We start from the raw sequence: 15,292 nt of genomic DNA, 5'->3' as shown, positions 1-15,292 counted from the left end.
GAAGGCCTTTGATAAAGTTGACCATGAATATCTGTTCAAAATACTTGAAGGCTTTGGCTTTGGAAAGCAGTTTACTTCATGGATAAGACTTCTGTATGAAGATGTCTATAGCATGTTGAAAATTAATGGAATTCTGACAAGACCTTTTTCTGTACAAAGAGGAGTGAGACAAGGTTGTAGTTTATCTGGTCTCTTGTACACAATTTCCATTGAACCAATGTTGAGGATGTTGAGAGAGAAGCTGCAAGGATTGACAGTTCCATCATCTTGCCTCTCGAATACTCCATCAGTTAAACTAACAGCTTATGCTGACGACATCACAGTGATCATTAGATCTGAAGATGACGTTAAACATCTAATCTCATGCCTCAACATCTATGAGAGTGCTTCTTCGGCACGTGTCAATTGGGAAAAAACAGACATTTTATTATCAGGTCTTTGGTTGATTCAGAATCCACCGCAACTTCCACATCAGTGCCTTTGGAATAAAGAAGGTGTAAAGATACTTGGACTGTTCTTTGGGACTGAACAGTATATTAAAAAGAATTGGGAAGGTCTTCTAGAAAAAGTGACAGGCAAGCTCCAGAGATGGAAATGGATTCAAGCCCAGCTTTCTTACAGAGGCAGAGTGTTAGTAGTGAACAATCTAGCCGCCTCAATGCTATGGCATCGTCTAACAGTGTTGGACCCTCCGAAAGAGCTTTTATCACAACTTCAAAAAGCCTTTGTTGACTTTTTTTGGGGAGGCCATTATTGGCTCCCTCCAGGGGTTCTGTGTCTTCCAGTTATTGAGGGTGGTCAAGGACTAATTCATCTAGCCTCTAAGGTGAAAACCATGAGATTACAGACTGCCCAAAAACTGCTTTATTCTTCAGACTCTGTACCGTGGATCAGTTTTGGTCTTGCCATTTTACGAGAGAAAAACAAGATCGGTTTTGATAAACAAATGTTTCTGAGCTCAGAAAATGTTGTAAAGGACATGTTTAAGATCAAGTTTTATGGATCTGTGTTTGAAGCTTGGAGTTCTTTTAAGCCGGAGCGAAAAGAACATTTTGGCTTTAATGAACCACTTTTTCACAATCCCTGGTTTTCCCATACTTTTATTATGTCGAGCACTGATATTTCTAGCTTTGGTTTAGCTGGTGTAACTAAAGTTGGAGATTTGATTGATTTGACTGATAGAGAGTGGGTTTCAGTACAACTTTTAACTACAAAGATTGGAGGTAGATCAGAGAGAATTGTTGGAAATATATTGAAAAATTTGAAAACATCTTTTCCTACAATTTTGTGGGAATATATAACCAATTTTATGTTTGGTAATATTTATTCAGAAGTTCTTTTTCCTGAAGTGTATATAACACCACAGGTAGACCAACATGAGAATAATGACGATAGTGTGAACTTGCTTCTCTCTTTTAAAGGTTTACAAAGCCTTCCTTTTTAGTGAGCAAACAAAATTTATATAATGTTTGTGTAAAGTCTTTCTTTGCTGGACAGTTAAGAGAGAGGAGAGATACAAAATGGAGATCTCATCTCTCAGTGACAGAGAATAAATCACACTTCATGGCGGTTACTGTATAAAAACCCCTACCAAAAAGGTCTGGTGATTTACAGTGGCGGATTTTACATTGTGCATTACCAACAAGAGTTTTTTTGTTTAAATGTGAATATTCAGATTCTTCTTTTTGTACTTTGTGTAATGAACTTGACACAGTCTTTCATGTTTTCTGTGAATGTTGTAAATTATCTCCACTTTTTAATATTTTGGATAGATTTTTGAGTAGTTTAGGGATAATTTTTTCAAAAACAGTGTTTATTTTTGGTTGTAAGTATTCTCGCGATAAGTGGGAAATTTGTACTTTTTCAAATTTTTTGGTTGGTCAAGCAAAATTAGCCATTTGGAAAGCTTAATAGAATTGAATTGGACAAAAAGTTAATATGGTTCATTTATTCAAGGCCTTGGTTGAATCCTGGATAAGATTAGAATATGAATTTAATAAAATGAATGGTAATCTCCTAATGTTTGAGAAGAAATGGTGTGTAAACAAAAGTTTAATTTTTATAGAAGGTGAAGATCTCTTTTTTAAATGGTGATGTTTTGAGAAAAAAAATAAATAAAAAAAATAATATGTTTTTTAGACGTTAAAATGTTTTTTTTCTAAATGATGGAATAAATTGCTGTCAAAAGTCTCTCTCTCTCTCTCTCTCTCTCTCTCTCTCTCTCATGCGTTTCTCTGTTGCTTATGTTACATGCAAATGGAACTGGTGGATACCAATCAATGTTCTTCTTTGACTAATTACTCTGACAGAGCTGGTGAGGATCCAGATGAATAGATGCTTGCGGAGTATGCCTGGCACCACACACACACACACACACACACACACACACACACACACACACACACACACACACACACACACACACACACACACACACACACAAATAAATCTTCATAAGCAGAGATAAACAACTGGAAATCTACAACATAATGATTCTCTTTTAAACACTTACAAAGAGATAATCTGGTATGATTACAGCTCGGGATTTAGGCCACTGTTATGAATGCACACCAAATAAAACACACTTGCAATGGGCTAAAAAGAACTTGGAAAGGGATCACAGGATTGTTATGTTCTGCTGGATTGGACTAAATTGTTACATTATCATAACATTTTGCCTACAGAAAGTATTTTTTGCAATCAGTTTATATATTCTGTCCTCCATAACATTATTGATATAACAAACAGGATTACTATGTGACCAACCCTGCTCCTGGAGAGCTACCTTCCTGCAGAGTTTAGCTCCAACACACCTGCCTGTCATTTTATGCCTGTCAAGTAATCCTGAAGACCTTGATAAGCTGGTTCAGGTGTGTTTGATTAGGGTTGGATCTAAACTCTGCTGGAAAGTAGCTCTCCAGGAATAGGGTTAGCTACCCCTGCTCTAAGACCACTGTCACAACTACTCACATAACTACAAAATGACATTTCATCACACCACACTAGTAAAAAATACAGTTAGTGAACAAGACAATCAGGGTTAGCAAATAGGTTTGCATATTTCAGGAATATCCTTGATCAACAGTCATTATTGTTAATGAATAAAAGGTGTTTCTTTGTGTGTGCAAGCACATAGAGTTACATATAGTTACAGATCTGCCTTATTTGTCGAATTTTCTTTTCATGAATAGGGATGGGCGATATGGCCTAAAAAATGTATCACGATAATTTCAGGGATTTATTGCGATAACGATACAAATGACGATAAATTATTTTCTTCTGTAAAATATCAGATTATGTTATGTTTAAGTTGTGTTTCAGTGACTGTGCTGAAAAACATCACAACAACAATTACACAATAATAATAATTCAAATCAATTACAAGTTTAAAATGTAAACACAGATTCTTTATTTATTTATACTCTCATGGTGGAAAAATAGTGCAAAGCAAACAGCAAAAGTAACAATCACCAACCATGTCTTCAGTTGTGTTTCAAAATTACAACTGCAAATAAATCCTGATAAAGTAAATAAGTTCAGAGTGAAACACACTCTTAGAATGTAAATATAATTTCTATAATTTCTTAACCCTAGGTCCACTTGTAGTTTTCGCCTCCGTTGCCTCGCATATCTTCAGACATTCGTCATACTCTGGTTTGTGTTTCAGATGGTGGAACAAATTGGACGTGTTTCCACTCTTTGTAACCACCGTTTTCCTACAAACTTTGCATATTACGGTAGTTTGCTCCTCATCTGATTTTCTGTAACCAAACCAGTTCCAAATTGTGGAGGTAGCTCCTCGCTTAACAACAAGCTCCTCCTCAGCCTCACGTCCGCCTTCCGCCATGCTTGTTTTCACTCCGCACAGAGAATGTCCGCACGTGAACAGTGAATCGCGAGAATTTTCAACGATATATCGCAAACGATAAGATATCGCCCATCCCTATTAATGAATCAAGCAAATTATGTAACAGCAAACGCTCCCGATTCAAATAAGCCCAAATACAACTTTATATGATGCAGATAGATCTTAAGGTAGTCTTCATGAAGCAATTTGACATGTTAAACAGCTGAAGGGAAGTCTGTGATTCCAGGGTCCTAATACTTGTTGCATGCAATCTCTGTCAGGCAATCAGTGAAACTTAAACACGGGTGTGACTTATCTGTGTGTTCTCTCAACAATTGGATTTTGACCAGGTGCCATTTAAATTCAGGTGCAACTCTGGAAAATATAGTAAATAATAATGCATCAAGTTTCATGGCAAAACTTTTTGAAGGTAACTGTATCGCTGCCCTGAGTACTGAGGTTTGTAACTGCCACAGCAAAGCAAAACGCATGTTATGCATGTTCAACCCAACTGACAATGCATCGACCAAGAACTCACATCTGCATACTCTTACTTGCGTTAAGTATTTTTCTGGTCTTAGAAGACCAACAGCTCCAGCACAAAACGTCGATGACAAGTTCAAAATCTCCTTTTCCCAAAATCATTGTCTTCACAATTATGGCATATGCGAGTGAGCTAATAAGCAGTAAAAGCCAACTGGCATCACTGCAACACAATCTAGGCTAAACCCGTGTCGGCATCCCTCAGGTTCATCTGCCATCAGTTTCTTTTCAAGTTTATTGAGTCACACTTGTAAGTGAGCCCGCTTTGCTGCCGAAAATCCAATTCATGGCAGTTTGTGCGAGCATTTTACACCCAGCTATGGTGGGCTCAAATGGCATTTTGCAGATTATAAAGCCCCTGCTACAGTAATAGAACCTTATTAATGAACATATTAGCTGCAATACATCCCTAAAGCCTTCAACATGGGGGAAAGAGAGAAAGCAGAGAACACAACAAGATGGGGAGGGCTGATGAGTCCTCTTACCCGTTTTGCGAGCTTGGGTCAAAAAGTATGAGAAAGATCCACACGCAAGGGATGCGTGCTGCAAGCTTGCGGAGAGCGCCAGCCATATCACTATGAGCCAAGGAAGCCTGCAGAGAGAAGACAAGAAGGAGGGTGAGGACAATCAAATTAGCAAAAGTGTTAGAAGCCATTTCATGATTAATTGGCAACTGTTTTGTTGACAACACCCTCTGCATGCAGTGAGTGACACATTTGCATTTCTTGAACACATAATTACAAGTTGCTTGCCCTCCCCTTAGAGAATATGGCATGTACGCTTTTGTAGGGCTGGGCGATATATTGAATATTCACAATATTATTACAAAGATTTTTCTGAAGTTATAAAATTAAGCAATATTGTGAATGTTGCGATGATTTTAATGAAATTTATTTGGCCACTAACTTTCCTCATACTGATTTAACGATCATTCAGGGCTGCACGGTTAATTGTGGAGGGGTGAGCAATAGAAAGACAGAGTGGGCGTCAGGCCTCGGACAGGCATTTAGTTTAAATAATAAAGATCGTAAAGAGTCCAAAAAAGGAAAATGTGTCAATAGGGAAGAGTGTCCAAAATAAATGGGAGTCATATATTATTGCAGTGCATTGGGGCTGTGTGAAGGATGGGTGATGATGAGAGGCTAAAGTCCAGGTAAAAGAGGCGAGGTCTGGCGGCTTCTTTTAAGCGGCTAGGCTTCCCGGAATGGGCCCACGGCATATGAGGGGAATGGCGGCATGGCACAGGCTCCATTAACTTCAGGTGTGTCGCATCAGTCAATGCCAAACACTGGAATAGTCGCTGCGCCCTTCCACAATTCAGCCCACTCCCATTGCAGACTTGGCTTAAGAATGGCCTTTGAAGAGGTGGAGCACAATGACAAGCAGGAAGGTTTGGGTTGTTACATAACAATCAAGATAACGGTTTGCATGCATTGTGAAAGCAAATTGCTGTAGGTTCACAAATTTGCACAATTCCAAATATGTTTAATTGCTTAATTTATTTTACAAATCTAAAAATGTGACACAGTATCACAAAAAAGGAGAGATTAATGAGAATCTATAAACAATTACTCATTGCACTTTCAGTTTTCCACCAAAATAAAAGTTCCAGGAGAAGTTAAATTAATATAATGAAATATACAGTATATAAAACAATCAAACAATATACCAACAAATCTAATCTTCAAAATAATATTAATCCAGTATATTATAATAATAAACTGGGTCCCAAAATAATAATTTAGTATCATAATAATATTCAATAAAGTTGTAGTTCTAGTTGTAGCTTTTGCACACCCTGTTCATTTAATAAAAATGTCACTACAATTTTTGCTTTATGCATGAATCATTTTGAATCTACTTGTCTACACTAGTTGTTTGGATGAAATGATGGTTCCACTGATAGAAATAAATAAATGCTATTTCAGAGCAAATAAATACTGTAATTATATATATATATATATATATATATATATATATATATATATATTAATTATCATAATCAGGTTGAAAAATATTAAGATATACTTTTTGCAGCCATATCGCCCAGCCCATACACACTTGTACTGGCAATACATTTTCTGAGTGTCAAAAATGAAAGATGATGTGAAAGGTCATCTGTCTAATGCATTGATGTGCCAGTGTTTGAGAATGCAACCTGTTTGTGACAAGTGTTTGCAGGAACCTACTGTGCAGAGCGGCACTGCAGAGAATTTGAAAATATTGTCTGGAGATTTTTGCTCTGATAGACTGCCAAACTTTACTCAAGCTCTGTAGTCAGATTTTCTCAGTTAACTTTTGCATAACTTTTATATGGATCTGTATCAACAGCTGCTGAGGGCAAGAATGCCTCAGATAGGAAGGTTCAATGTGCTTCTCTATATATAATGGAAGAAAGATTAATATGAACATTTAAATCCAGGCTTAGAATTAGAATAAAGAAATTACAAGTGGACCTAATCTAATTGCAAAGAGCCAAGAACAGCAGTGCAATCCCTTTGAAAAGCAGCACTTGAACTCTACAAACACAAAGTAATTTATTTAACAAATGTAATCTGCAGTAAGCAATTGCATTCAGATGAGCTGTTATTGCTATGTTCCGAGTTCCAGTAACTGAATGCATTTCAAAGGATAAATGAAACACACAGAATGTGCACACACTCAGTGTACACTCAAGGAGCTGAAGAGTTGAAGTCTCAGCACCTTTGACCATTCCACAATCAACAACAAGGAAGAAATAGATATTGCCCACACTGGCATCCCACGTTGTCCCGCTTCCATGGCTTATATTAAATTAAGGTGAAAATACATTAGGCTCCAAGGCGCTTGTGGGCTTTGCAGGACTGTCTTTCTAGATTTTATAGTCTGCTGCCAGACATACACAGCAGAGCAAATGAACATAAAAAGCACAAGGGTAGCATGGTAAATAAGTCCTTCATTTACCCTATTGATCTACCTTTATTTCCTTAAGGCTATGGCAACCTTACACATCATGATCCATCTACAAGAACAGTAGAGCATTTTGGGAAGAAGTGAAACACTTGGATCTCAGAAGAGGCTGTTGTTTAGTGCATTTTTCACAAGTACAGCACAGAAGAATTTTCTCCTCTTATTTCTCTGGCTGTGTCGTTGCCTCTTGATTATTCATTAAAGAGATAGTTCACCCAAAAAAAATATATATTTCCTCATGCCACTTGTCAGACTTATATATATAAAAATCTTCCTCTTCTGTGGAACAAATGAAGTTGTTAGCAGAATGTCCATGCTCAAAAGTTCACAATATAATGAAGAAACAATGAAGGTGGGTATTTGAGAAACAGATCAGTATTTAAGTAAATTTTTAACAATCAATCTGGTTGAATGTGAAAGTGAAAGTCACTTCTACACCAGAATGTGGAAGTGAAAATGTAGATTTACAGTAAAAAGGACTTAAATATCGATCTGTTTCTCTCCCACACCTATCATATCGCTTCTGAAAATATGGATTTAATCACCGGAATCTTATGGATAAAAGTTTATGACTTTGTCATTTTTGGACCTTCTGAGTTCTGGTGAACATTCACTTGCATTTTATGGACCTATAGAGCAGAAATATTCTTCTAAATATCTTAATTTGTGTTCTACAGAAGAAAGAAAGTCATACACATCTGGGATGGCAAGAGGGTAAATGATGGTTGAACTATCCCTTTCCACATTTTTCAAACTGGGAGGTGCATGTCAGGAGAGGCGATAATCATTTCAAAAAGTTAAATAAAAAGATACATAAATACAATAAAAATGTATTGTGAAAATAAATGGAAAATTATTGGCATAATGGCTAGAGTCCTGCTTAATAGACCATAGCTCTATGCCGTTATAATGTTTTTAATGTCCAGAGCACAACATGCATATCATGCGAGAGTGCATCCATGTACCGATCGCGCCAGCGCTAATCTCTCTGCTCGGATGCGGGCAACTCTCGCTCAAAACTGGACATGCGCTCTCAAATAAGCGACGATGCTCTACATTCACACATCTATTATAAAGCCACACAGCTCTGCCACTGTTCATTCATATTCTGCTTCTGCATACGTGTCTAGAGAGAAACGATACCGGAATTTGAGTAATCAACTCATCATTTGGCCGGTAAATGTATTTATGTATTTATTATACAATTTTTTAAGTTTGTATTGTACGATTGATATTCCGATGCTCGCTGACGATGAAAGTGACGTGAGCAAATAAAACTGTAAATTAAACATCTGTTGTGCCTGACATATTCTGTCACCTCAGTGGAAAACAGCTACAAAAATGAATCTAGGGTGCAGAAAATCTGAAAATAAATCTAACAAAATCACACGTGTACATTATTACGAGTTCAACGTGATATCAGGTCGATGTATCTTCATGTGTTTGTGACAAATGCAGTTTCACATACAGACAGAGATTGGCTCACATGATGCGAGTTTATCACATATATAGGCTAAAAACAGTTAGGCTAAGTAATCCCATTGTCATGAGGACAAACAGGTATTTTTAATAACATTTAATATTATTTATTTATAGCTGTTAATCAAGCATCAGTGTTTAACGCATTGGCCGAATGAGTCTGTCAGACTGAATTAAAGGTTATGAAATGATCCAACACCTGAAATATGATGCATTTTGATAATATTACACTAGGAAAATGCTAATAAAGTAAAACTTCAAATAAGTGGCCAGAATGTACCTGCTGTCCTATATATCGATTTATTTATTTTTTATTATTAATCTTTTTTACATCTTATTTATTGTGTAGTTTGCTATAGTAAAGGCCTATACAACATTGTATTGTATGTTTATAAATCTAAAAAAGCCAAAAATTCGGGGGAGGGGGGGTCAAGGGGGGCATCTTGTACATTTTCTCAGAGCGGTGCTTACTGTCCAATACTTTGAAAACCCCTTATATACTTCGAGGGATATAAGAAACCATTTTATTTGAACTTTGATCATTTACATTGAGCATTAGAGAATTTAATTCTGATGGGAAACGTCTTGGTTACCATCGTTCCCTCCCTCAGGGAGATGTGTGCCGAATCTCTACAAGCATGGTGACCGAGGCAGCGGGGCTGCCCAAAGGAAATGCGGGTCAGCCAACAGTGGGACCATACCACGGGAAATACATAACGGGAAGTTTGCATGAGAAGGGAACTACTTACAGAGCACCTGTGACTCATAGTGGGTCTGGACGCAAATTGCTCAGCTGAATTCGCAGGCCAGAAGGCTAGGGAGGAGAACATCCAGGGAGCGACACTTAGTGGCTAATATATATATATATATATATATATATATATATATATATATATATATATATATATATTAGTCGAAAATATATTGGGTGTTGCCCAGCCAGTGGCAATGCGGCGGACATGGCCTGAGTCTGGAAGGCCAAGGAAATGGCGTCGGTGACGCAGCGGGCAGTCTCAGTTTGGAGACGGCATTCCTTTTCCGCCGTCTGCCGAAGCATAAAAGGAGCTGCTCAGAACATCTAGAACTCTGCGTGCAGTCCAAATAGATATGCAAAAATAAGACACAGCAACGCATGCAATTTAGCTATTCGCAGTCAGAGAGAGAGAGAGAGAGAGAGATCTCACCTGAACAGCAATGTTAGTAGACCTTCCTGAAATTAAATCACTGTGCCTATATAACGTTTATCTTTGTGTAATTGTTTATCTTTTGTTTATCTTTGTTTAATATATATATATATATATATATATATATATATATATATATATATATATATATATAACAAAAAGAACCGTTAAGAATACCGTTAAAGTACCGGATCGATAAGCACTATCGGTAAGAGTAGTAATACCATTAAAACCTTAACGATACCCATCCCTAGTTATGCCTGTGCTTCTCTTGGATGCTCTGAATATTGGATTACGTGTCTGGATTGCCCCTTAATTAAAGCTGCATTTGGATCTCAACCTTCGTGTCTCGGAGCAGTTCGTAACACCTGCATTGTTTATTTAATATATTTGTTATACATTATTTATACAATATGTTTTTACATTATACATTTTTAATTTAAGTGTACAAGTGCAGATTGGTCAAGTGTTCAATAAATGTATTTGTTGAGAAATGTTGTCTATCTTAAGTAATTATTTGTGTTACATTTTATCTTTCAAATAAAAGGTTAAAATAAGAGGTTAAAAACAAGCACATATCGGCTAAATATCGACCAAAATAAATCGGCAGCATTAATCGGCCATCGGCCGACCCGGATTTCAAAAGATCGGCATCGGCCTAAAAAAACCCATATCGGTCGACCTCTACTGAAAAACTGTTATTTTTACACACCCACCAGATGGCACAATTTATTTGTAGGTTTATTATTTTATTAAATTATCCATTAAGCTGACAAGTGTAAATATCGGATTAAAAAATCTGTAAAAATCTATCATTGGTAGATCACTGTGGTGATGGGGGTGTGGCCGTGTGTCTGTTTGCAGGAGAAAGGGAGTGCTGTGGCTCGTCAACATGATTTCTAACATCTTTTCTTTTGTTACAGCGATAGCTGGGAGAGGCCACAAAAGCGGCCAAAACACGCCAGAGAGGAGTGTTTATGATCTGACGAGTGTTCTGAAGAAATGTATGTTTATGTAGAGAGTGTATTATTGACTGAATGAAAAGGAACAAAAAGTACCTATGCTGTACACAAAAGAGACAAGAGCTGTGTCTCAGTTTGAAGGCTGCGTGCTAGGTAGGATGTGTCCTTTGAAGGCTGCAGTATACCAAGCTTCCTCCCTTAAACAAGCCTCATTTAAACAAGATTGCTTTCGTAAGACAAACGGAAACAGAACGTAACGCGGTTGATATGACAGCACGCCATTCTTTAACAAGCGCAAGCACTTGCTTTGAGTGAGAAGGGAACAAAGTCCCTTTAGAAGGGAATCTATAAGGTAAATTTTAGGCGAGTTATAATGACAATGAAGTGAAAAGAAAATACATTTTACAGGTGTACTTTTAGTCTAATACTTTATTTGAATTCTATATTAATATAATTACCATGATCCTACACACCCGGTCCCATATTAGGCTAATCAAGCCTCCGTGAGGGATGAAGGTCGACTGCAGAGGATCGTGCGGGAGAGAGAGATAGTTTACGGACATGTCCGTCATGTGTGTTTGTCTGTTAAAGTTTCAGTTATTATTAAACCATTATTTATATTGTCAAGCCGGTTCTCGCCTCCTCCTTTCCATTGATCCCTTTACATATACATATTACATACTCTGCACCCATCTACTGAGGTACTTAAACTTAGGAATTATCATTAAGCTACTTGTGTTTGAACATCAAATTTAATGGCAAATTGTCATTATTTTTTTTAGACATTTCCGTTAAAGCAAAGAATTGTGGGTTGTGATTGCCCACGAAGGATACACCTCATGCATCCTCTGAATTCCTGTGAAAGAAGGTCACATTCAAAGGCTGCATTTAAAGTGTTTAGCTCGCTTTCCTGAAATAAGACAGCCTCGATGATGTATGCGGCCGACAAATGCAACCTCCGGAGTATGCATCCTTCCAAACGAGACACAGCCTATAACGCCTAATCTGAAGCATATCACTGCTCTCCGCCTTATTTCCACACCCGAACCCTGATGTGGTGTCACAATTTCTAATGCAAATTAAGTTCTTGCATATTGTGAATAAGCCAGGAGAGCATAACAGAGGGCAAGACTGACAGTAAATTACGACTTTCAAATTGTTACTTACAGACAGTCTGGGTCCTCTAACCCTTTTGAAGGTACTGTACCAATTATAGGTAGGCTAACGTTATTTTTGTGCTTTCTGTCCGGCAAACGGGTGTCAGCATACTGTAAGGTTGTTATAGACCAATTGTTTCTTCATGCATATTTGCTTAAAGGAATATTCTAGTTTCAATACAAGTTAAGCTCAATCGACAGCATTTGCGACAATGTTGATTACCACAAAAATGTATTTTGATTTGCCACTTCTTTTCTTTAAAAAAAGGAAAAATCTAGGTTACAGTGAGGCACTTACAATGGAAGTGAATGGAGGCAAATCTGAAAACATTAAAATACTCGCTGTTTCAAATGTGTTGCCACAAGACGTAAACAATATGAGTGTTAATATGATTTTAGTGTGATAAAATCACTAACCTTTTCTGTGTAAAGGTATAGCCAAATTTACAACTTCGTTACCATGATGTCTGCAAACCCTAAAACAATTTAAATAACTTTACAGCACAAATAATAACATTTTTAACCAAAGAATTAATGTAAGTGCTTTCATAAGATTTTAAGCTTCAGATTTCTGCCTCTAAACCCTCAAAAAAGTGGCCTCATTCACCTCTGTTGTAAGTTCTATTGAAGTGTAACTTTACGTCAAAATATGCATTTTTAAAGAAAAGGAGGGACAAGTCGAAATTATTTATTTTGTAATCAACATTAAGCCACAGATGTTGTCGACCGAGCTTAACTTGTGTTGAACCTGGAATATTCCTTTAAGTGCAGTGAAACAGTATGCCTACAATGCATTTAATACTACTACTAATAATGTTTTATTTGTAAAGTACAGGTTTAAAAAACAGTTATTATAAAGTGCTTTTGGCATATACAAAATAAACAGTGACAGTAAAAAGTACTGGAATAAACTCCAATAAACTAAAATGAATGATTATTTTTTTTTTATAGTAATAAGTAACAAAGAAAGAGCATAGTTTTTAAAAAGTCTATTAAAATTTTTATTTTTCCTCTTCAATAGGCATTAATTAGTATTATTCAAACTAAACTGCAAAAGCAACCAATTACCTAATTAAATGCATACCTGAACTGTTATCCTGGGTAGAAGCTGCAGTACACTGCAGTGTTTTAGGATACCACTGCCACAAGTTAGAACGGGCAAAGAAAAAAGTTTGTACGCCAAAGAGTGGCTGATGCAGCTTCTCTCAAGTCTGAGAAAAACAGGCGGATGATGGAAAGTTATGTCTATCAGCTGAAAACTATCAAAGCATCACCGAAAGGTCAAAGACCTTGACCAACGTTAGGTACATGGCAAGATGTGTCAGTAATTCTGTGCTGTTAGCTTGCCCGTCCATCACTGTCCTCCAAATGCGCACACACACAAGTAAGTAAGTAAAGTTTATTTATAAAGCGCTTTTCACAGATAAAATCACAAAGTGCTGTATAGGAGGATAAGTAAAAACAAACAGTATAAAATGTATATACATATGTTAGATTAAAGTGACAATAGTGAAAACCCATCAACTTCTTAAATAAACATGTTTTCAGAGCCTTTTTAAAAGAGGCAACAGTGTCGGCCAGACGCATGGACAGGGGCAGGGCGTTCCACAGTCTGGGAGCTACAGACTGAAATGACATGTCCCCTCGGGTCTTATAACGAGTCTTAGGGACTGCAAGCAAGTTCTGGCCAGAGGACCGGAGAGTGCGGTCAGAGGAATACAGCTTCAAAAGGTCCAGGATGTAATGTGGGGCCTGACCATTTAAGGCTCTGAAAGTCAGCACTGAAATCTTAAAATCAATCCTGAATTTTACAGGGAGCCAATGGAGATCCAGTAAGACTGGTGTTATGTGAGACCTTCGAGGGGCACCTGTTAAAAGTCTAGCAGCAGAATTTTGAACATTGAGAATTTGTTCAAAGCAGACTTATTCAGACAAATAAAAACAGAGTTGCAGTAGTCAAGTCTTGTTGATATGAAAGCGTGAATTATTATTTCCAGATCCTTCTTTGACAACATTTTGCAAATTTTAGAGATGTTCCTAAGATGATAAAAACAATTTCGGATGAGCTGTTTAGAGTGTGTCTCCAAAGTCATGGCCAAAGAGTTTCAGTCTTGTTTGAATTTATCTGCAAATAGTTTGTGGCTAGCCAGTCTTTGATGGAGGACACACACTCTAAAAACAGAGACAAACGATGAAACTCAGACTCACTAAAAGAACAATACAACTGGACATCATCAGCATAGAAATGGTATGATACATCCTTGAAACGACCAATAATTTGACCAAGTGGCAAAATGTACAGTGAAAACAAAATAGGACCCAAAACTGAACCTTGTGCCACTCCACAGGACAAATTGGTCACATCAGACTGTACATTGTTCACAGCAACATTAAAGGTTCTGTCATGAATATAGGAAGAGAACCACTGAAGGACAGATCCTGATAGTCCCATCTCATTATGAAGCCGATTGATCAGTATACCGTGATCCACAGTGTCAAAAGCAGAAGTCAAATCAAGAAGTACAAGTACAGTATAGCGTCCAGAGTCCGCTGCCATCATCACATCACTAGAGACTTTGATAAGGTCTGTTTCAGTAGAATGTAATTTTCGAAAGCCAGATTGAAAAGTATCAAACAGGTTGAGCTGCTCCATAAAGGAGGTCAGCTGGCATGCCACTACTTTTTCCAAAATTTTGGAGATAAATGGAAGTTTAGATATGGGCCTATAGTTTTTAGGTTCTGAAGGGTCAAGATTGGGCTTTTTAAGGATCGGATTTACCACAGCGTGTTTGAAGTAGTTGGGGACTGAGCCAGATCTAAGTGACACATTAATTATTTTTACCACACAAGGGCCGACAAAATCAAACAATTTCAAAAATAGATATGTTGGGACAATGTCAGCAGGGCTCGAGGACGGTTTCGTATTTCCTGATATGGTCTTCACATCCTGTAGGCTGACAGGAGTGAAGGACGACCAAGACGACACTGGTGAAAACTCAATAAAACAACCAGGAATGAGTGGAGGATTTACACTGGCCCTAATGTCATATACTTTGTTTAAAAAAAACGTCAAAAAGTTGTTACAGTCCTCATGTGTGTGCACAGGCACAAGAGGAGCCGGAGGCGCAGAAAGATTTTCAATGGTTTCAAACCAGACTTTTGGATTTTTCG

General features: G+C 37.4%; 1 protein-coding gene across 1 annotated transcript in view; it reads right to left on the bottom strand.

The window, feature by feature from the left end:
- The window catches only part of LOC127624925 (gamma-aminobutyric acid receptor subunit alpha-2-like), a 288,461-nt gene extending 273,783 nt beyond the window's left edge, over positions 1-14,678 (bottom strand). Inside the window, exons 1-2 of the mRNA XM_052099853.1 lie at positions 14,496-14,678; positions 4,876-4,982 (exon numbers count right to left, since the gene is read on the bottom strand). Of these exons, the coding sequence (XP_051955813.1) occupies positions 4,876-4,982; positions 14,496-14,678 (290 nt within the window). The remainder of the gene's footprint in view (positions 1-4,875; positions 4,983-14,495) is intronic.
- Positions 14,679-15,292: the final 614 nt, after the last annotated feature.

The sequence above is a fragment of the Xyrauchen texanus genome, chromosome 31 (genome assembly GCF_025860055.1).
Source record: "Xyrauchen texanus isolate HMW12.3.18 chromosome 31, RBS_HiC_50CHRs, whole genome shotgun sequence".
NCBI lineage: Eukaryota > Metazoa > Chordata > Actinopteri > Cypriniformes > Catostomidae > Xyrauchen > Xyrauchen texanus.
This window is presented reverse-complemented; position numbering and strand designations above follow the sequence as displayed.